Source organism: Rutilus rutilus (assembly GCF_951802725.1).
Source record: "Rutilus rutilus genome assembly, chromosome: 6".
NCBI lineage: Eukaryota > Metazoa > Chordata > Actinopteri > Cypriniformes > Leuciscidae > Rutilus > Rutilus rutilus.
The window spans coordinates 26,671,331-26,695,523 of NC_140214.1; the positions used below are offsets into that span (position 1 = coordinate 26,671,331).

Consider the following 24,193-nt stretch of genomic DNA (forward strand, 5'->3'; position numbering starts at 1 on the left):
GTATTTTTCATACCTGCCAAAATTTTTGAGGATGTGGACATGTCCACATGTGGCATCTGACTAACTTCCTTTATTATATTATATTATATTATTTATTAGGCTATATCATATAAATTATTCATATCATTTAATATTATATAATATTTTATCATATCATATCAATCATACTATATTACACCACATATATCACATATCATACTGTACATCACATCACATCATGTATATCTTATCACATATCATATCCCATCAGTCAAATTTAGATGTGATCTTAGACCTTAAACCTATTGTTTGGGCTGTTCATCAATCCCAATCTTTTTTCTTTTTTTTTTGCATCAAATTGAATATGGTGTCCTGAATAAGGTCTGTTTTTAAATACTTTAGAGTTCAACAATATTTAGCCTAGCTAATCTGCATTATTGAATCTGCAGAATCTTCAGCATGGATAAAGCACAGGGGTTGTGTGTTGCGTGCATAATACAATATGATTGGACCAGGTTTGTTGAGCTAGATAGAACACAAAATATCACATTACATTTGTCTGTTTATTTTTGTAAGCAATCATTTAGCAACACTATATACATTACAGGGACAAATCCCCTGGAGCCAATCCGGTGTTCTGTGTATTTGTCAAGGGCACAATGGTGATAGTCCAATGTATTCTGGGAATCAAACCAACTCATTTTCCCATTCCCTTCATAGGCTGCCATGAGGTAAATGTATAGCGGTTAAGGGGATAATCATCATTCATGCAAACCTGTATGATTTCCAGTAATCTCAATCAAGCAGATGATTGGCAGGATGTTCATGCTACTCTTTCCCATTGTAAGTGGATGGTGACCAAAAATGAACGATAAAAGTCATAGTGCATACTGCTCTTGCACTATTTTCCAAGTCTTATGATAGATTTGTTTGAATAACAGACAGAAAAAAAAAGTTGTTTACTGAAAATATCCCCCCTGTTGTCACGTTTGAATGTAACTGAATGAATGATATTTCAGAGTTGTCTCTCACGAAAAAGGATTGTATGACTTCCCGGTTGCATAAACCGCTTAGACTATATCATACAAGCTGGTCATTGATTTTTTTGCTGAAAGACTGTTCATAGACAGTTACATAACGCATATTGGCCTAATTTGATACCAAAAAGTAAGACTAGTGGGTCACACTAGGCACTGTCTTAACTGGCCCCAGATGACAAATGTAACATGAGTCGTATGGACTACTTTTCTAGTGTATTTGACAGCACCTGGTCATCATTCACATTCATTGTAGAAAAAACATTCTGATAAACTTCTCATTCACCGAAGAAGAACGTGCAAATGTTTATGATATGTTAGCATTCAAAATGACAGGGCTTTTGTGGGTTTTAAAAAGTCTTAATTCGCCTTTAAACAATTAAGGCCTTAAAGAGGTCTGAAATCAGAGCTGAAAGTCCTGTCATAAAAAAAAAAGAAAAAAAGACATTGTATTTACCTCTGTATTTTTGTCCTGCATGATTTCCCAATAAAAATGAATTAAAAAAGTAATGGATATTCTGTGACATTGTTGGTGAACCAAAGTTCTGAGAAGGGCCACTTTATCTGGCTGGACAGGAAGTTATTTAACTCTTAATAAATAGTGAGTACAGTAAAAAGTACTGACGTATTCTGTATTAGTTTATATTCTTCATAAACAAAGTAAGTCTTATACTTTCCAGACAAAGCCAATATCACTCAAAATAAAGTCTAAAGTCTTTTCCTTGGATGACTTTGCTCAATTATAAATATACTTATAAATATAGCTACAAGCAGCAATGAAGCCCCGAAGGCACAGCAAGCTCAATGAATACAGCATGTACTGCAAGCATAATATTTTAACAATATTTAAAAAATTGTAAGCATTTTTGGTTATCTCTGGAAAACTAGGTGGCGATGTGTTCAAACTTCTCAGGTACCTTTAGGACATACTGTCAATGAACCCTACCAAATTTTGTGTTGATATGAAATTTATTACAAATTTCAAAATAGGGGAATGTTCGTCCGATCCTGGCAAATTCAACAACTTTAAATAAAATATTACACATTACCCTTTTCACTAGACATTGGGTAATCTATCAATTAAGCATAGAGATCGGAGTATAATTCCCTATAATTATATAATTTTACCTCAGAGTATACATGGTCAAGGATATATGATGTACTCCATTTCTCTGCTTCTTTTATTTTAGTGTTTTTATTACTTTTACATATTATTAGCATATTATTACTTAAGGTGTCATGAAATCAACATTGACCCTATTTACTTTGTTAATGCACATTACTAGTCTTGTGGTGAACAATTAACTTCAACTTCAACTTTTATTTATTTAGATAGCACAATTAATAGCAACGTTGTTGCCCAAAGTGCTTCACAGTTTTGTTTTTTTGTTTGTTAGTTTTTTGTTGCATTTTTATGATTTTAATAATTAGGAGTAAAATGTGGCTTCCATGTATTCACAGAAATTCTCATAATCAGTAGAACTTTAATTCTTTTTTCTGATTGGATGAGTTTCTTTTCTTTCTTTTTTTCTTTTTTTTAATATGCAACAAAAACAAAACATACATAACAGCAGGTGACAGATACAATAAAAATAAAACATACATAACAACCAACATGTGCGTGCGTGTGTGCAAGTGTAACTGGGCGTGTGAGTGGAAGTAACTTTACAGACGTAATAAAAATGTATAAACACACAAAAAACATATTTATGACAGTAATAATGATGATTATTTTACATTTATTGGGTTTGAGAAGGAGTGAAATTGTGGCAGTGTTCATGTTATCCATAGTTCGGATAAGGAGTGGTGATAAAATGGACCAAAATTGTCTGTAGAACTCAGGGAATCCATTATTGTTCGGCATGAGTTTTAGGGCATTAAAAAGTTCATGTTCTGTTATGGGAGATTCAAGGGTATTTATTTGAAGTTTACTGAGTTGAGGCAGATTAATACTGTTGAGAAATGAATTGATGTCTTTCTGATTTGGGTCTTTTTCTGAGGAATATCATTTACTGTAAAAATGTGAAAGATTTGGTTTATTTCTTCCAGTGAGTTGGTGGACTTGCTGTGTCCTTATTTTGTTTAAATTTGATTTGCCAAATAATTTACCAGATTTGATTTACGTAATTTGAAGTAACACGACCTTCTCTAATATTTTAGATATAAATGGTAGTTTTGAAATTGGGCGAAAATTATTCAGATCAGTATAATCAAGGCCAGGCTTTTTGATTTGGGGGGTAACCACTGCTTGTTTGAGACAGGGTGGAACAACACCATTTGATAATGAGCTATTCACAATAGATAGTATACCGGGGCCTATGGTTGCGCAAACATCTTTAAAGAGCCGGGGTGGAATAGGATCCAGAGGAGTAGATGACAGTTTCAAATGCTTGACTATATCTGCTAGTGCTAGAAGAGAGACAACATCAAAGTGATCCAGTAAAGAAGAACATAGCATGGGAGTTTCTAGAACAATATTATTCAATGGTTTCTCTTATTAGTTCAGTCTTTCTAACAAAAAAGTTCAAGAAATCCTCACAGGTATATAGTGTAGATTCTGATAAAGATGGAATAGTTTAGCACACAGTGTTTATTGTGCCAAACAGAACTCTTGGGCAGTGTGCTGTTCTAATTATTAGGCTAGGTCTGAAAAATATTTAGTTCTAGCTGCTTTAGCTGCATGCTGGTAACTGCTGAGGTTGTCTTTTAGCATTTTATAGGAAACCTGCAGTTTGTCTCTCTTCCACCTGCGTTCAGGTTCAGGTTTCAATTAATCCATGCAAGGCATTCATCCGTTCAGGCTTCCACCTGTGTTCAATTAATCCATGCAAGTTAATACACAGAAAAACAAATTGGTTGTTTTGGTAATCTTTAATCAAAACCTGAAAACTTTCATCCGCTCTGGAATGGCGTTACTTCTCCGATGACATCAGTTTGATGGCTTGGGTTGAATATCCTTAACCACTCCCCTCCAAACGTCTGCGAGGGAAGAGTGAGGGATGGAGAGGAGGTGCAATAAAATAAAACCCTGCCCTCTATTCCGTTTCACTTGGAAATACGTCACAACACTGAAGTAAAGTCGGTTGCAACTTCTAGTTCACAGAACCAGACCCTGCGTCCCAATATCCATACTGTCCTAAATAATATGTGAGATTAAAATAAGTGTGTCCCAAAGCATAGTATGTTGAAAGGAGTATGTCGAAGTCTCCGGATGGTCTACTATTTCCGGTAGATTTTCGAAGTGTGGATCCGTGCTCACTATAACGGCTAGTATTGCCCACAACCCATTGCGCTTTGGAGGAGGATTTAGTTCAGAATCACAATGCAAATTTTTTTCAAAAATCTACAAAACAAGATGATTGACATGCCAGTTTATGGTAACAGGATGCGTGTAGCTAAGCGACAGAGAGCAACCGTTAAAGATGCAATTTTATGACGTGATATTATGTTCCAAAGCTTGTCTACTCTTCTGCCACACACTCAAAAGTATGTACTTTTTCTTCTCAAAAAGAGTACATACTTTTATGGCTTAGTATAAGAAGGCAAATTGGGACATGCATGCATCATTGCCGTGTTATGCAATCCATCACTTTGCGCGATAACACACGTGACGTCAAAAAACGTGGCAGAGAAGAGTAAGATTTCATATCCCAACATTAATATCACAGCCTTCATCTTTCAGTTGAAATTGCTGATAGTTTGCAATTTGCTGTTTTTATAAAAAAAAATTGTCTATTTGTACAAAGTTTGGAGAAGTTTATGGGAAGATATGGGCTATGCATAATAGGCATACTTGGTCATATCAGACACACAGCCTATAAAAGATTTGTGTCTGCAAAACACTTCAATAGATCAAAGTTCATTTGATAACTTTTGCAAAGTTTGGATAATGTCTGACAAACCGCCTATATGAGGAGTTAGGTTTAACCAGTTAAAATGGTGGATAAAGTTTTTAGATAATCATAAAAAATTGATTTTGCTAGGGTTGGGGCTTAAAGCAAGAATACGAATTCTGAATAAGAACAAGAATTTTGATTCTGTCACACACAGTTGCGGAGGTAGTAGCTCAAATGTAAAGCTGCTTATTATAGCACCACTATATGAGGCTTGCAATGATAGGCCATTAAGATTTGCTGTTATTAGCCGCTGAAATTTAAGTGGCTGCTTGTGGACATATTTTTGTAGTATCCGAGTCATATTAGAGGATATATTATTACGTCCAACAAAGAAGATGCACACCAATTTTCCACTTCATGGATCATATGGTTATGGAGTTATAATGTTTTTTTATATGCAGCATCCCCAATTGGTGGACTTGTACGAAACTTGGTGTGCACCCTCCCTCAGGATGTCCTGTTGTCTATGTGTGTCAAGTTTCGTTAAGCTTGGATTTTGCGTTCAGCAGCTATAGGTCAACTCGTAGAAACTTATATCGTTTGTAAAAACGTTTGACCAGCACTACCCCTATCTTCCGTGCAGGCCCGTTTGAAGGAATTTGGGGGCCACAAGCAAAATGGACATGGAGGCCCCCACTAACAAAACTTAACAAACTTGAAACTAAATGTGCTTATTTAATGGCTAAAACACATAGGCTACAGACTCTCTTTTTGTACAAATTGCAGCACATTCATTTAATTCTGATTTTGCACATGCAAGTTGAAAGGCATTTGTTTGTGCATAGTAAAACATATCTGTAACATTTATCAAGTTCATAATTGTGCTTGCATTTATTAATTATTATGTTAATGAATAATGTGACAAGGAAGAAGCATGTAAACTGCGTTGTTTGTTTATTCAGAAATAATTGAATGGATCGGAAAAGTAACAAAAGAGGACATTGAGGGCTGAGGCTGACTACTATCATCATTTCTGTCATGGCAAGACTGCTTCATGTGTTTGTTCATCGTCGAAGTCCCCGTTTTTTTTTTTTTTGCTGTCATAGGCTGCTCGCGTGCCGCATTTAATGCACGAGACAAAACCAACTCATAGTTGTCACCCACGACTAGTTTTAAATGTTTCCATACCTCCGATTTTCCTCCAAACTTGCTCAAAGTTAATTATCCTGTTTTAATTTTTTTCTTTGCTTCTTCAAGCTCCATGTTGCACTTAAGCTACAGAATAGTACAGCACGCACAGCAGGTGTGATGCGTCACGCGTGCGAGACTGCGAGTGACTGCGAGTCGTATTTTTGTATTTTGCCGGCAGCAGAGATCACGTGGTTGGCTGGCTGCTGTCAGCGACTATTGAGAGGGGCCCCCTTGAGAGGGAACCCGATAACAGTGTCATTGCACTTTACTGCATTGACTATCAAAGGGGCGCTCACACAGTTTGTCGTTGCATTTTATTCTTAACCAGTTGTTGTCTTGGGGCCCCTGGCCAGCTCGGGGCCCCAAGCAATTGCTTGGTTTGCTTGCCTTGTTGCGAGGGGCCTGCTTCCGTGTGCCTATTTTTGGTGAAGATAAGACCAACAGCCTAGGAAGAGTTTGAAAAAGTAGGTTTTTAAGAAAATCCAAAATGGAAAAAAAAATGTGGAAATGGACTCAAGGATTCAGGGGAAAATTTTGTTTGTATCACTGCAAATGCAAATTCCCGCAAATTGTGAGGTGCATGATTGGGACCATCCTGCTGAGTTTGGTGTATCTGTGATTTACCGTCTCTGATGCCCATACATTTTTAGGCCAGATAATAAGGAAGAAGAAAATCAATTGAAACAATATGATTCCAGCACCTTCAGTGTTTAGACCCCTAATAATAGCCCTTTCCAGCAAAAAGGCCTAAAACATGTGTAGAGCTGCTCCAAACAATGGTGGAACTAAAATGCTGCCCAATGGCATAAAGGACAAACTGGGCCCATCATGTGCTCACAACTGCAAAGATATAATGCAATAGCTGACGAGGAGAGACTGCCACGTGAAGAACAGAAAGACAGAGCCTATGAAAAGATGGATTCATTGTCATGAAACTGCCACATAACACTATAAATATTCAAAGCACAGTTGACTGTTGAAGGAAGGCACAACAACATTATGTAGACTATTTCAGTTAGGTGATCGGTTCTTTACAACAGTACGTTTAAAAGAATAATTTCAGAAAAATTATTCAGCGATTATTAGGCTATGCCTATACATGACGTAGGCCTATCATCACTAACATGCCGGTGTGACATTGGGCCTATTACATGCTCTAGTCTAAAATGTTCCAACAAAGTAGACACATTACGGCTTCTGATTTAATTTTATTCATTCATGTGCTTACTGAATTTCATGTAAGGGCTCGCTATTGCAGATTGGGCTCATTTAAACAAATTCATTTAGAAACAAATTAGGCCTATGATTTGCATTGACATTAAACCATGGACTATACATTTATTTACATCTGAAAATATTTTTATTTGAAACATTATTGTTATATAGGCTATATGACGATAAATGTAAAAAGTTACTTGCCCCTTAGCTGAAGTAAAATTGTCACTACAAATCAGCTGCCCCTGCTATCGGCTCTCGGTATTCCGGAGAGAGTTGAGTCGGAAAGTTGGAATTTGATTTAAATCCAATTTAAATTTGAATATTTCGGATAGTTTTTGTAAACTAGTTCATTTATTAATGAACTAGATTGCATTTTTGGGAACTGTAAGCAGTCGAACATTCGAATTTGAACACGTGGACGATGTCGCAAAATTCACATTTTGTAATGCGTAAATTGTCTTAAATGCAGTCTATGTAGTCGACTCACTGACATTTGAGACACGACGGTGCTAGGACCATGTCTGTAGACCTCCCACTTAAACGGTGCGGAGTAGAGAGAAAGAGAGAGTGAGAGAGGGGAGGGTGATATCCAAATAAACCAACACGCAGCTTCACTTTGGTTGCTTTGAGGAGGTGATAAAGTATCCGCGCAATTTTTTACTGAAGAGAGATGGACAGTAACGGCGGAGGAAAAGGAAAATGTGGTCGATAACGTTTTAACCCGAGGGTTTTAACGACTGGTGGGGACAGGTAATGTAAAAGTGGAAGGGGTAATTTTCATGGACATTTATATGCGTTATAACGAACGGTTGTTTTACCACAGAGCTACCGTTCCATCTGCGCGACTAACTACCGGTAACTCGGCGCCGGTTTGCCAAACATCAAAAAAGAGTACCAAATGCTGTATGCTTGAGAATGAGTTTTAGCCCGTCTGGACTGTGTGTGGCTGGCTAGCTGAATGAGCGCAAATAGGCTGCTTTGCTTTAGGCCGCTGAGCACGTATAATCCATCGCGTTTCCTTCATATTTTCCACAATATGTAACGTGTTCTAACCCTGTTCTCCTTCTAGACCCGCGTTTATGTTGTCTGGCGTGTCGAAATGTATCGGTTATGTTGTGTTTACCTTGAGAGCTGACCATTGGTTTGTGTGTGAAGTAAAGGGGAGGGTAAACCGTTAGCCTGCCTGCGCTCTCAGTCTGAGAAATGCGAACATGCACTATCGGGACATAACAGTGCCATTATCACTCAGAAGTCTTCAAGATAGCCTAACATTATCACGCTGTGCTCTTCGGGTGCTGTTTCTGTGAGTCAGTTGTGTTTTGACGAACTGAAAATAGCTAGATAAAATCGAGGAGTGACTGCCTTTAATATGGATCTTGACTTTCCCGTCTTTCACTTGTTTTAAATGCCACGTTACATTAGACTAATAGGGTGAATTATTGATACAGTGTGACAAACAAGTAACATTTCGACATGTTTAGATGTAATTGTTATCAACACAAGTGGTATTTATTTATTTAGAGCAGTATTAAAATAGGTTTCTAAGTGATTAAACAATCTATTTACTCCTCTAAATGAAGATAACGTGTTGTGACACTTTCTGGTCATCAAATGTTAGTGAAACATGTTTATAGTTAATGTGATGAACTTTCACACCTGTATTAACTATCATCTTCTTGATTGTATTTTCTGTATTTGTGTGTTTTTCTGTGGCATTGAGGTATCATACAGGGGAACATAATCTCTATAGCACTTAATTAAGTTTAAAATTATTGTTGTGCTGCTCATATGACAACAAATTTTAGTAACTAAGTTTACAATTATTGTTGCGCTGCTCATATGACAACAAATTTTAGTGGATTTTACTAATTATCATGACAGACTTTGATCCATCTTGAGCTTCTGTAATTTTTCCCCCACTCAGAATTGTTCTTATTTAATTCCCATAAACTGTTCCCTTGACATGCTATACCATGAGTGGTTAAGGGGATAGTCATCATGATAGTTGGCAGGATGTTCATGCTTCTCTTTTCCATATAGCCTACAATCTAAGTGGGTGGTGAACAGGCGCAGTCAAGCTCCAAAAATGAAGTCTTCTTAAGTCTTACGATATATTTGTGTGAAGAACATACAGAAATAAAAGTTATTTACTGAAAATATTCCTCCCATTTGGATGTGCACACAAATGTAAATTATATTTATAATAGCTGTTTCCGTCGAGAAAACGTACAAGCTGAGCTCGTGAGGCAGCCGTCGAAAGAGCTAACTGCAGCCACACAATAATAGCTGTTTCTCACACAAAGCTATCATTGAAATGTGTACAACAACTAATTTCATTAACGTTTAAACATAAATCTTGCAACTGACTGAGGGGAGTGTGGGGTAAGATGAGCCTTTTTTTTTTTTTTTTTTTTACTTTAGGTAGAAGTACAATGATAGTATCTGAAGTAATTTCAGGGTATTTCCTATCATTTTAAATGATCAGAATATATATATATATATATATGACAAAGGGTTCTAAAAAATGTGAAATGTCTTTTTATAAAAGAAAGTGTTCTTGTGGCTCAATTTACTCCGGGTTAGGGGTAAGTTGATCCGAGTCAGTGGGTAAGTTGCACCATCTGGGTGTAAACTGACCATCTAACTGAATCTGAATCAACCTCATGTGAAATTGTAAAGGTAATTTACACCTTTTAAAAAATAATTTAATAATCAAATTTCCTTTTACAAATAATCATTTTACTTTTCTTAAAGCTATTTACCAATATTAAACCAAACCAAACCAACCAAATGAAGTTGAAATTTCAATATCTTTAATTGTTTGCATTTCTGAAACAATATTTTGAAAACCAAAGTTGTAACTTTCCCCAAAACAGACTAAACAGAGAGTTTGTTGAGTAAAATTAAATAAATACTAAATTAGAATGAATTAATAAATGTCACTGAAACTAATAAACATTTTAGTCAAAAGGTTCTTGGCATGGTAGTTTTTCTGCAATGTTGAACTTGTTAGGCCATTAGGGACTGCAGGTGGAAAGATATATATGATTAAGCATCTTCTGGTTCCTATCAAATAATAATTTGGTGTTCTTGTAGTCAAGCCAAGTCTCCTCTGGCCAATGAACGAACTGTGTGTGATTATGATTCAGGCAGCATTACAGATCAGAACATTCAGAATATTTATCTAGTTCCATCTGGTTGAAGGGCAACCAACCAGTAGAGCATTACAGTAATTTAGCCTTGAGTCACAAACACATTAACTTAAAACGTAAGTTAAAACGCTGGCTCAGTTTACCTCACACCATTTGGCTCACTTTGCCCCAAAGCAGCCATTTAAAAAAAAAAAAAAAAGCTCCAGTGCGACTGACCCGATCAGGCCCGGTTCTATGGGGTGCTAGAGGGTGCACCCTCAACTGAAACTAATAACAGCATATTGGCCGAACAGATTTTGAAAAGCGGCATTTGTGCATATTTGTGTTTGCACTCTGGAGAACGAGCGTGACGAGAGAACGTGTCTCATTTCTTGAGACACAGTGGCCAATCAGAGGCGTTTAAGTTAAAATCCACTCACCGCTCAAAACCCTGAAGTTTGTTCAGTGCTGAGTTATGCAGGCTCGTGAATCCTCTCATTATAACAAAGTACAGACACAATGTAAATAAGAGATTCATTTTGCAGATGAACAGACGAGTAACAGCTTTTTAATGATTATAAAGGACTTTGGCAAATGTAATATTGATTTTATACAACAATTCGATAAACATGAAGTTAATATTAAGTGACTTGCATTTTAAGAACAGTATTGGCAGATTTATATCTATTTCGTCAGCGAAAATTCTACGCCCTAAAAGTATGTAGGCTACTCTTTTCCACACTTTGAAAATCCACCGGAAATAGTAGACCATCCGGGGACTTCTGACATACTCTTTTCAACATACTATGCTTTGGGACACACTTATTTTAATCTCACATACCATTTAGGATGGATAGAATGGACATTGAGACACAGGGAGTGACTCGCCTCCCTCTACTGGCAGTTTTAGTTTCATTTTTAAAGTATAATTTCAGTTATTTAAATCATTTAATATATCCAAAACCTTTTATTTAAAACCTTAATCGCTTAACCTAAACCTTGATTGATTGATTTGGAACAATGTAAATATCTTTACTGTCACCTTTAATCAATTTATAATGCATAATTGTTAAACATGCGTATCAATTTCTGGAAAAAAAAAAACGTGTATGCGTGTGTGTACATTTTTTTGTTCCTCAGCTGACAAACTGACTTGTGTACTTTTAATAATGAGAGTCTGTTTGCTTGACTGCATGCTGTGAACATGTGATTCAGCTTTCCTGACTTTTCTATCCTGTTTCTAGGTGATGTAAAAACACGGTACCATGTGAATGGTTGAGGAACATGAAGCCTGCACACAAACTACTGTTCGTCCTGTGTCCCATGCTGGTCTTGGGGTTTATCTACTACTCTTCTGGGAAGCTCCATTTGTACGTGTGGGGCCAGAAGCCACGTGAGTAGTTCTCAGGCCTCGTATTGCCATCTATCTGTTAATGTGAGTCAGGTTGTGACCTCTCTGTACGTGGGCGCCTTTTGCTCAGTCAGTCAATATGTATGTTTGCCACAGTTTGTTTGTTAGACCCTCTGGCAGTTGAATTATTAAGCTTAACAGTCCGCTTGCGTGCTTGCCACACAACTGGTTGTTTAGGTCAGATCACGTCTCAAAGTGATTATACTTGTGTCGGTTCACAGAGTTTGCAGTACTGTTTTTAAAGAGCTCACGTTTTGTAATAGTTTGCTCAAAGCGGTGTTATTTTTATTTTATTTTATTTTTGTATTAATATTTTGAATTGGCTTTCATTTTTAGTCATGTGCTTTTGTCATTTTATGTTTTTAAAAATATATTCTTTAATTTATTTTTAGTTTATATTTATTTTCAGTTAATAATTTTAGTGCTTCAACTTCAAGGCAATATTTCTAACTTTTGTTTAGTTTATTTATTTTTTCAGTATGATTTATATTTTGTTTTATTTCAGCATTTTTTTTTTTTTAGTTAACACAAATAATTTTTAATATTATAAGTATTAGTCAGTGATAACCCGGGCTTCATTTGACCGTAGGGCAAGCATCTAAACAAATCAATCTAACCATAGATGTGACCAGTAGTGGTGGCTTTCTTTCTTTAAAATAATTTTGCTAGGGTTCTATGACATTAGTATATTTTTTTACCAAAACATTTTTTTTATCGGTTTGAATGAATGATTCAATGACTCACTCATAAATATTCAACTTGTTTTATTAGTGGATGAATCCACATTTTTGAACGAATCTCTTGAATGAATGATTTAATGGCAAATTCCTTTTTTCAACAGTCGCTTGTTGACACATAGTGGCATAACGATGTAATCGATACAATCCTTATTGGAAGCATCGAGTTACTTTTAAAAGGTGATTTGCTATATTTTGATCGCTACCGTAGACTATCAACTTTTATCCCAGTACTTCTGTGATAATTGAATATTTGTAGCACAGAAATAATGGTACTGTGTGGTCGAAAAGACTGTGGTAGTAGTGACTTTGAAGTAGTGTGACTTTGGGATCAGCGCTTCGCAAACATGTTGTTGTCTTCACCTAGCGCTTACACAGATGTATACGGGAGCGTCAGCAAGTCCCTAATATATCTGCCGATAGACTGATCTCCTAATAGACGCCGGCTTTCAAGATCTGAATGTTCCGGTGTGATTTTGGTAAAGGTTTAATCAGCGTTGCCAAGTCTGTGGTTTTCCCGCTTTCTTTTACTTTTTATGTTGCCTTGTTTTTTTTTTGTTTTTTTTGTCTGCAGGTTGTGTATATTATATTATTTAGGGATAATCTTCTTTTTATTTTAGATTGGGAAGGGCCGGCCCACAGAATAGGCAAATGCTAGGTGCAACACTCATCCATTGGGGTGCCAAAATTATTTATTTTATTTGCCCTAATACTATTAAGTGAAGAGGAAAAAAGGGGATAAAGACTGAGGTAAAGTGATGTAATAATGAATTAACAGTTTATCTAATTGCATAGTAGTAAGATACTAGTAATGTTTGCTAATTAATTGCAGTTATTTTTAGCCTTTTTTTAAACTTTATGCAAACAGCTCTTCTGGGTTCTCCAGAGGCCCCAGGCAGTGTGAAAACAGTTTATTCATGGTGAAAACATGAAACGTGCCATAAGCCGCTTTCCGACCAAGTAGTTACAGGAACTTAGTTCTAGGAACTGTCCACTTCTAAACAGTTCTAAGAACTACTCTCCCCCAAACTCAGTTTTGCTGTTTGCGTTCACACTGGCCAAGTGGCCATAGGAACTGGTAGGAGGGGTATGGGCAAGCACAGTGACTTTTATTTTGACGGCGCGACGGACCTTTATTTTGGCGGCGCTGAGAACGGCAGAGCAAACAATGCTCGCATTCTCTGTTTATTAGTTAGCGATCTGTCTAACAGTACTGTTTAATATGTTATTAGATAGAACTGTTATAGAAAGTAGACAGTATATGAAAAAAAGGTTATTAGCCTATGCCGTGTGGTTGATGTCCAGTGTTGCTAGCTGGGCAGATAAACATAATCATGTTTGGCTTGGTCCCCTCAAAGTTGCGTTGGATTTTCTCTTCAGCATAAAGGTTTAGAGACCCATCTATCACTGTTTTCCATGTTTGTGTAGTTAGTTTCTGGAGTAAATATAAAGGCTATAATCTGTGTGTTTACATTCTAGCTGTTTTAAAAATGGCGGGTGCTGGTGTTCCGCGTGCGTTCGGTCAATCAGCGTACACTAACGTCACGGGTAGTTCCTATAGTGCTGGTTTAGACCCTACTCTGAAGTAGGACCTAAATTAGTTCCTCCAAATGGAGTTCCTAGAACTAAAATCGTTCCTAGTTCCTGCGGTGCGAACACGCCGACATCCGGGTACTTTAGCCAATAGTTCTAGGAACTGTGAAAAGGTTCCTCCGGTCGGAAAGCGGCTATAGTTAAGTGAAAGATTTCTGCCATCTAATGGAAAACAAACACTTTCTAGTGCTCAATGGATAGTTTGTGCATTAATGCTAGATGTAGACTAATTACTCTTGCTATTTGTGTTTAGGCTATAATGTGGCTTAGGTGCTATTTTTCTATAGTTTAACTATCATAAGCCTTTTAAAAAAAAATATCATGAACACAATGATGGTATGGAATGGGCTGTTATGCAAGAGCCACCAGGTTAAATCTAGGTCAGCAAATTGATCAGGGCCGGCCCTGATCAATTATAATGGATGACTTATTTGTTGGCTGGTGAAAAGGTCTATATCTGCATTTTCATTTTAGAGTGTCCTTCATTAGAGTCTTTTATAGGTCTATCATTCTCAAATAATGACTTTCTGCATTGAGTTCAGTTTCTCCCATAAAAGCTGATGGTATTAGTGGTGATGGTAACACCTTGACATTGTTGCTAATCACAATCAGTTTTAATTTCATAAATTAAACAAAGATGCATTTTGTCAAGCATCTCAAAACACGCACCATTTATTTGTAGTGATGGAACAATAGATCCAATTTAGATTCTGCCGTACTGTCATTTAAATGTTATATCAAAATCAAGATTTTATTGAAACTGAATCTCATATTGTGTATGGAACCAAATCATGGGAGACCCATATTGCCGCAGCTCTAGTGATTTGACTAGCTGGGGACACACTTGATGACTAGCTGAAACATTTTAAGACTGAACTCAACACACTTAAATACGTGAGCAGCGGCATACTGTTAGCGAACTCTGCTGAGAGTGGCGTTTAGATGAATATGTAAATATATGCTGTGTGCTTTCCTCTCAATAACAAAATAAACACCACAAAATTGAGAAAACATTAAATAAAGAATAAGAAAAGAATCCGATCATCATAGCAACGTGGAAATGTTTGCATGAGCTCTGCAATTCGACACTCTTGTAAAGTCACGTCACGTTTATTTATATAGCACTTTATGCAATAGATTGCTTAAAATCAAGCAGCTTTACCGTATTAATTAAATATGAAAAACAGTGTCAGTGTTTCATCAGAAGTACAACTTTTTTCTACTATAAAGCAGCTCTCCAGTGTGTTCATGTTTTCACCCGCGGACGTCTGACCTCGACGGGCTGAAATGAACCGAAAAAGATTTCCCCACACCAAAACTTTTTTTCTAGGCCAAAACGCAGAAACGAGTTAGCATTTTAGCACTTCCGGTTCCATCGTCCCAAAGTCAGTGGGCTTTTTGAATGGGTTTTTGGTTAAAGCTGCATTCAGTAACTGTATTCTCGCTTTTTGCTCGCAGGTTTCTCTCTAGAGCTCCCCCCACAGCTTCGGAATAGATATTTGTCAACACTGTTGTAAAAACTCGTTGGCTATTCTCAGACACCAGAGGCTAGTAGATCAACGACATCAAAGCAGATGAGACATTCTTTAAAACGTCGTCTTCCTTCGGGTTCGAACAGCGTGAGGGAGCGCAATAATGACGGCATTTTAGCAGATTTCTTTTGGCCGTAAAGCAATTGTTTACATCGCGAGACCTGATATCACGCGAGACTTCCTGACGCGGCGGCCGGAGGCCCGCCGCCCCAAAGTTGCAAGTGCGGATTTTCCGCTCACGGGCACCAGGGGGGTGCGAAACGACCACCATTCAACCCGAAATAAGTAATATAACCATTCCAATGACTCCGAAGCTGTTCAGTTAAGGTAAAAAAAAGTTACTTAGTTCACCTTTAAATGGCTGAAATAAGGTCTGTGGTGAACACTTTCCCGTTTTATTCTGTGACAAAAATTCCATCAGTATTACCCCACTCATGATTTTTTTAAGCTGTTTCGTGTCTTGAAAAAGGCGAAAGAGTTGTCGGAAGCTTAGTGCATTTCTTTGAATTTAGTTTCGTGACCGAACAGTCAAATTTTTGTCACCATATTTTAAGAATGACCCAGATGCATTGCATTGTGATTCTATCTAAAAGACATTAAAATTATATTTTTTAAATGTGTATATATCTATGGTTTCATCATTCAAAAGTTAATCAGCCATATGAAAAACAAGTCATGAGCAGTTTTCTAGAAGGGTTTTTAAATTAGATCCATAGTGTCAGCAAAGAGATTTAAGGTTACGTTTACACAACAACGATTTACTAAAGATGGAAAAGTTTTTTTCGCGTTAAGACGACAATGTTTTCAGAAGTAGTTGTAAAGAAACACTATGCGCTTATAGACGGAACACATAATACGCATGTGCATGACGTCACCGTTTTCACAAATTCACGTTTTGCAGTTTACACGGAGACGATAACATTATCATTTTCAGAAACATGCACTTTGAAACCAGTTTTCAAAAGTTTGCGTTTTCAGGCCCCCAAAACACTGTTGTTGTGTAAATGAATGGCCAAAACACCCAAAAGGGTATCGTTTAAACGGCCCTGATTGGAAAATATGAAATATTTTGCATAAACCAATATTCCTTATGAAATGAGTGAATTCAGTTCTCTTATCTAGAGGCTCCTTGTTTGTTTAGGCTTATCAGATCCGCAGAAGAGGACATGTTGTGTGTCAGAAAAAAATAATGAAACGTTATAAAGTTTGTAGTGCAAACTGTTATTGATTTGAAGTTATGAAATTGTAATCCCCCATTACCTCTGTACCTTTATACTTTTTGTAGGCACGTTTTTCGCAAAAACTGTGCAAAAATATTGTTTTACGGTGTGTATTTTACTCTTAACACCTTTTACCTATTTATTTATTATTCTCAGGTAAGGTAAAGAAAGTCAAATCTGACCTAAACCGTAAGCATTCAAAAGGTACTTACAATTTGGTCAGAAGACTCCTCTGTGGTGTGTTCTCATTAAAAGTCTTCCAGCATCATACATCTCAGAAGGCAGATTTTGTAATCAATTAAATTTATTTTAATTGGTTATTTTTCTTTTTATAATAAACAAAAATATAAAGGCAAATAAAACTTCATAGTTTAAGTATAAAATACAATAATCACGCTTTGAATCAAAGGTGTAGTAAGCTCTGGGCTTCTCATCTTCTGCTTGGGGTTTCTTGTCCTCAGCTCTGGGCTTCTAGGCGTCGGGGGCACTGGCGTATCAGTCTACCCAGAGGCAGTCAGTTCATCAGTCTTTTATACTCCTTGTTTACAACAGGCATTTGGTTGACACTCCTTCTCCAGACAGATCCTTCTCCAGACAGGTGCAAGCGGTCCACTTCTTCATGTCCTTGAACTACAGTAAACTCAGCTAAGATGGCTGAGTTCATTTAAAGTTCTAGGAGTCTAGCGCACACACATAATCACACTTTTCTGCTCCTCTTAACATGGGTTGGCACAGTCACATATACATACATAAACCAATTACTGTACATCTATGCCAAAACAATATAAGCCATCTTTTACAAACAGAATAAATAACAACATTGAATGCAATGCATTATATCCAATACATTGGCTAAATATGTGTAACAATAAAGGCATCTATAATAAACAAGGAGGCAGGTAATTGCATTTTCTTGATATTACACAACAATATGTTCAAAAATTCCAAAAATGTTTGCATTATTTTGGAAATAACACTGAGTGGTGATCAGTTCCATTTACTTTTTATACATCGAGTAAATGTAGATATTTCCTTAAATCCAGGACTGTTAATACAATATTAAAGAGCCCACCAAGCAAATGCTTCAAAAGGGTTTATTTATTTTTACATTTTTTAATGGGATTGTTTCAACCTTTGTATATAGGTCCAGAATCAGGAAAGTTGAGAGACCGTAAGGTGAATGAGATCTGGGACCAGTTGCATAAACATAGTCATTATGGTAAGACTGTCTTAAGTACTAGTATGACCAACTACCGGTTAGTCAAGGGTGAATCAGCCTTACTTTTTAGTATCAAATTAGACCAATCTACGTTTTTTTTATGTAACTGACTTAACAGTTCTGAACAGTCTTGAAGGAAGAAATGTGATGACGAACTTGTAAGTCTAGTCTTAGCAGTTTATACAACCAGCCCCAGGTCAGGACATGTCGAACTTGAAGCTGGGTCCCGAGCCAACAGCTCTTGTCACGGGCGCTTTACAATACCTAGTCAACTAGTTGGTTGCAACATTTTCGTTTAAACATTAATGAAATTATTCGTTGTGCACTTCCCTAATGCAAGCACTTACTCTTATGTTTACTGGCAACATTCAAAATAACCTTGATATTGTGTCATGGTTGACTTAAGATACAGACTTTGTGCTTGCCCAATGAAAGGTTACAGAGATAATGATGTTATAAGGCAGGTTCTTGAAGGTCGTCCATTGGAATGCTCTATTTTTCATTGGATGAATCCCAAATAAGGTACTTCTATTTGCAATCTTTCCTTGGCCACTAGAGGGAGGGAGAGCACCACAGTTCGGGTCAGATTCACAGAGGCCGCTGCTGGGTGATGATGGTTTATTATGCCAACCGTATGCATATTTGCTGCTAGAACGCATGCAACCACCAGACTGCATGTTAAAATAATAGCACCTGGTTTCACAGACAAGGCTTAAGCCTAGTCCCAGACTGAAAAAGAATGTTTGGGTTGTTTTAACTGAAAACAACTTATGTCTGTGCCATTGTTTTGTCTCAATATGTTTTTTTTTTCTTTTTTTTTTCTAAAGAACATTTATAGACCGATAACTGCGTATCTGCAGCAGCAGTGATAGGAGATCAACAATATGGCATTTGGATTCCGGACCAAGGCTTTGTCTTCACAGCTGAGTCTCGAACATTACTCCTGGTTTTGGAAAATATTGAGAAGGGTCAAGAACAGAACTTTTTAATTGCCTCTGACTCAAGGTCTTGTTACCCCATAATTGTCGAAATTTCCATAACTAATCAAGTGCTGACTGGGTCACTCAAGACTCACACATGGGTTTCTATTGAAAGGCCTCCTTTTAAACATATTCTGTTGGACTGTGATTTTTATGATACTGCTAGAAAACGCCTTTATTCAGAAACATGTTTACATGGAATATTTCTGAATGTATCCCCCGAATGTATTTTAGATTTTCTATCTTATGCCAAGTGGAAATGTTTTATGTAATAATAAAAATTGTATGGATTGTGATATTGGCCTTGTGTTTGCCATGGAAATAGCCTACTATGCTAACATGGCGTTAAAATTTAATAAACAAACAAACAAAGAACTTTTATAAAAGCTACTTAAATGTACTAATTGAACTAAGGACTAATCCTGGCTTAATCTAAGCCCTTTCTGTGAAACCAGGCCTAAGATTAGTAAAACCAAAGTGAGAATGTCCCAATTTTTTTCAGCTCGATGGTGTTTTAAGCCCCCAATGGCTCCTTCCAGGCAGCTAACCCTAACCTCAACCTTAAACCTACCCATCCCCTCGCTGCCTGGAAGGAGCCGTTGGGGGCTTAAAACACCAAACACCTTTTTTTCATTTCTGCAAAAACGGCTACAGTGAACTGATTTATATTTGAAGTAATTATTTGCATTATATAGCTCTAGAAAACCTTCTTCTTTTTTTTTTGGTCAATTGTTTTGTGTGGATATATTAATATATATTTATTATTCATTCATTTTGAATAAGCAGAGGGTAACGGCTGGTTCACAAATTATTTGCAAGTTCCATGCAAGTGCCACTAGGGGGAGAAATGCAACAATCAAATGTTGAATTTTGGAGATGGTGAAAAGGCGGCTTCAGTCCACACACACACACACACACACACACACACACACACACACACACACGCACACACTCACCACCGCAGCATGATGTTTATCATGTGCAGCACTAACACTGAAGTACTTTAGCATGCTGTTGGAATACGGCTCGGTCCTGGTGCAGACAAGTCAGAACGGTCCCCGTGTTCCTGATCTGCAAAAGGGCCCGAAATGTGTAAATAGTGTGTAAATATGATTGATGTTCTACTTGATAAGACAGAATAAAGTGTTTTCATTTCATATGGAAAAGAGCTGTGCTATAGACCGATGATGAGGCAAATAACTATTTGGTTGCTGCAGTTATTTTGAAGTTTTATTGATTAATGGTTTCGTATTGGCTCTCAGAAACGCAGCTGAGGAAATGGATTTGGCAGGTTTCTTCATTTATTCCTCTCTTCATGTACAGTCTCCGAGATTATTTAGTGTTCAGCAAGGAAGTTGTTCTCAGTTTGTTCAATTCATGTTTGCCTTCTCTGACTTTGGTATCTTGAACCTCTGTGGAAAAAGTTAGACTAATTATAAACGGCACATTTCGACAGCTGCGCCCAGTTTATTTTGGAAAATTTTGTGAACCTGGGATGTTTTTTTTTTAACCTCACCCTGTTATGAAAGGCACTTCAGGACACATTGTAAAGACAAATCACAATAAATGGCTCTGAAAATGGTACAAGGGAAGGAAACGCAACCCTATTTTGATGATAAATGACAAAGAGAGGGCAAAAACATTTCTTCTTTTTTTTTTCTTTTTTTTTTTTTTACAAATGCTCCTTATGAATCGAATGTTATTGAGCTTTAGAGAGTCTGAACTCGCCCAGATCCAGGTTCATAGCAGAGCTATTACGCTGTCTCTACTCTACACCGGACACGAGCCTCATGATGCATCCAAACTAAAAAGATCCCATAATAATCAATGGAGCTGTCTGCATTGAAAGTTCAGTTGGTTAAAGTAAGCTAAAGTGACGAGCTGTAGAGCTACACTTTATATTTCTGGTTCGTCTGAAATAAAGTTGTTTTAATTACAACTATTCATTTTTGCTATGACGTTTATCCTTAAATAAAATAAAAGCTATTAAATATCTTCGTACCATTATGTCAAACTTAGCATGTGATTTCTGGCCTCCTAATTTAAATCAGCTTTGTTTTGAGCTAATTATGCAGTAGTAGCAATGGTGTAATATTTACTATTCTAAAATAACTTGTTTTATAGGCTGGTAAAAATGTAGGATTGTTTTAATTTAAATGTTGCTAAAGTCTAGCATCAAACTTACAGCTGATTGGTCCACGTTAGTGAATATTGTTAGTTGGGGTGGGCGATATACTGGTAGACACGATTAACCGGTAGAAATTTGTCAACCGGGAGAGATTTTGGAGATCGTCTCCATTGCGGTTACGCACTCCCGTGACATTGATGTGCTGCGCTGCCACAACAGCTTGCATGCAATTTTAAACATTGCAATTTAAGCGCAAAAAGCAGTGAAAGAGATGTAAGAACTCATTTCAGTTTATGTGTCTGAGAGAAGGTTTCTGAGCTCTTTCTGAGAGCGCACATGAAGCCATTGCTTATAGAGTGCATAAGTACTGAACTGAGGTCTTTTTGCCACCTAATTGGGTTCGAACGGTCAAATACACACAATTATGTGTCAAAATGTCATCCTCGTAAACAGTCATTTATTTCTTAAGTGAGCGTAAACAGTTGAGAAAGCGTATGTGTCACAGTATATTGGATCTGTGCATTTGGTCTTAAAGTGACAGCAGCCTAATATTCCTGTTGCTGTCTGTGCCATTAAACAACAAAAGACAAAGAAATAATCCCTCACTGCTCCTGGCTAAATCACTTTTCTAACTTTAAAAAGAATACATTTATATTTAATTTGCACAGTGAAGACTATGCAGTGTTTTTTGTACATTTAATTACTTTTTATTATTTTCGTACAATTTATGTAGTATTTCTTAATTAGTGCTGTAATTTTTTTCATTTGTGTCTTTGTTCTATTGTATTTTTTTTATCCTATTGCTTGTCATTTATTTCTTTTGTCTTATTTTATCACTGACTGTTCACTTGTCTTCAGTAAGCTTGAGTTTTTTTTACTTAGTATTAGTTTTTTTGTGATATTGAAATTGCTGATGAGATTTATGAAATTTCAATGGTATAAAAAATTGTGATCTAAAAACCTTATTTAAAACAAAAATAACTACATTGTGATATATCGTTATCTTGAAATAAAATGACTCCTATCGTGATAGATGGTCATATCGCCCACCCCTAATTGTGAGATGACATGCTGCTTTGACGCAGTGGAGATATAGTGTTAAATGTTCAAGACTCAAAGCTGGTTTTGTCCATTTTGAAAAGATCTGTGGCATCAAACCTGAAAACTTTCTGAAGGCACTTTATGCTAATGTGTGTTTTTGGTTTCTGCATGTTCATAATGTTTACCCTCATTATCATATGTTGTTTAACTTTGCACATATTTAGCAGGTCTGCTAATTTTTAATTCTTTTGTTTCACAGATAAAGATGTGCCAGCCACAGTAAAAGTCATTAAAGTCACTAAAAATACTGTCAAATCGCCTGTGACCAAAGGTAGAAACTTCCTACCGCTCCTTCTGTTGTGGCGATTATTGGGGACTGGTGAAATAATCAATGGGCTCTCCGTTGGGCACTAACATCCTTATCCGTCTGAGCTTCTTTTTTTTTTTTTTTTGCTTTTTTTTTTAAATAATCAGTTTTGCTAATGATATCAGCTGGAAACTATGGTGATGGGGATCCTGAAATTTTCAACCTCATGTAATTCCTGGAACTAATGCAACTTTCTAGTTCGTACTGTTTGAAATAGGTTGGCGATTGTGGGTTTGGCCTGAGGGTCATTCAGCGTGACCTCAAAGTTTCCAGAAGATTGTGTCAAGGACAGAACCCACGAGGCCTAATTGATGGTCTTGTGTTTCAGAGCCGGTGGTCGAGGGTCCTGTCTCCGTGGGACGAACAGTAGGCTCAGGTACAGCCTTACTGCAAAGAGTGCACTCTGGTCAACATGAGAACCCTAGCAGTTATTATGGGAGGCCTGGTTGTCCAGAGATAATGTCCTCCACTACATTACTCACGAAAGACACTTTCACACCAAATGCGATATGAGAAAACAAAAAACAAACCAACAAATAATGAAATGAATTTGCACCAGTACAACAGGTGGTGCTGAATGACAGTAAAGCTCACACCAGCCAGGACAGATACCTGAAAGGTGCCCCGCTTTGTGCCTGACCTGTACCTTAAAGGGGTAGTTCACACAAAAATGAGAATGAACGTCATTGGTTCTTGCAGAAGCTCAAACGTGCTGCGTAACACGAGAATGAACCTCATTGGTTCTTGCGGAAGCTCAAATGTGTGGCATAACACCAATTAGAAATATATTTTCTGAAATAAAAGTTAGTTCACATAACTAAGGTATTGTTGTTCGTTACCACTTGCGTGTCCGGGTCTGAACGCGCTTATTGTGTATGTGAAGGATCTGTACACATGACAAAATCGCAAGAAAAGCTTTACGTGTACCAACAACTATACATTAAGTGTATTCTCTTCGTTAGGATTTTTATTTAGCAACTGAGTGTCAAGTATAAGTTTCATTTATAATGTTTCTCCTTTAATCCAATATAAATTTTCATACTGTAATTTCATGCCTCATAACTGGTATTATAACAAGCCTATAAGCAAGCTTAATTGTTATACTAGTTTGACATGACAGAAGAAAGGCCTGAATTCAATCTGTTCATTATATAAAGCAATCGTGTCTCTTCAGAAAATTTTGACTAAACCGCTAAATTCATTTAGTTTTATGAGTTTTATGATCCCTGTAACGAGGTTCAATGTTGTGGGAAGGAGGCGGGAACCGGCGAACATTCAAGAAACTTTAATATCAAAAATAAAACAAATACAAAACGAAAGTAAAAGACAGCAGCCCCTCACTGACAACTGCTGTCACATATAATAAAACAAAACACAACACAAGTTCAGGCCTGTCCTCTCTCCACTGTCGCCGCTCCTCCTTTATGCTTCCGCTCCTCCGTGAGAGATACGAGACCTGGGCGTCGCGCAGGTGTCGCTCATTATCAATCACGCCACCGGCCTCGCGCCGTTCTCCCACGGCCCTCGGCCTCGTCCTACTCGCCACAATCCCTTTGTGAACTTTTTGAAGTGT

At 37.1% G+C, this 24,193-nt stretch overlaps 1 protein-coding gene across 5 annotated transcripts in view; it reads left to right on the forward strand.

Annotated features, from left to right (window-relative positions):
- Window positions 1-7,812: 7,812 nt before the first annotated feature.
- st3gal3b (ST3 beta-galactoside alpha-2,3-sialyltransferase 3b) overlaps window positions 7,813-24,193 on the forward strand; it is a 61,801-nt gene continuing 45,420 nt past the window's right edge. For 2 of the 5 annotated variants that reach the window (XM_084411095.1, XM_084411096.1), the window contains exons 1-4: window positions 7,817-8,011; window positions 11,637-11,785; window positions 22,513-22,584; window positions 22,949-22,996. In XM_084411095.1, the coding sequence (XP_084267221.1) occupies window positions 11,677-11,785; window positions 22,513-22,584; window positions 22,949-22,996 (229 nt within the window). In that variant the 5' untranslated portion in view covers window positions 7,817-8,011; window positions 11,637-11,676. Of the gene's footprint in view, window positions 8,012-11,636; window positions 11,786-22,512; window positions 22,585-22,948; window positions 22,997-24,193 lie in introns of all 5 variants that reach the window. The other 3 variants (XM_084411097.1, XM_084411098.1, XM_084411099.1) reach the window with 3 other exon arrangements.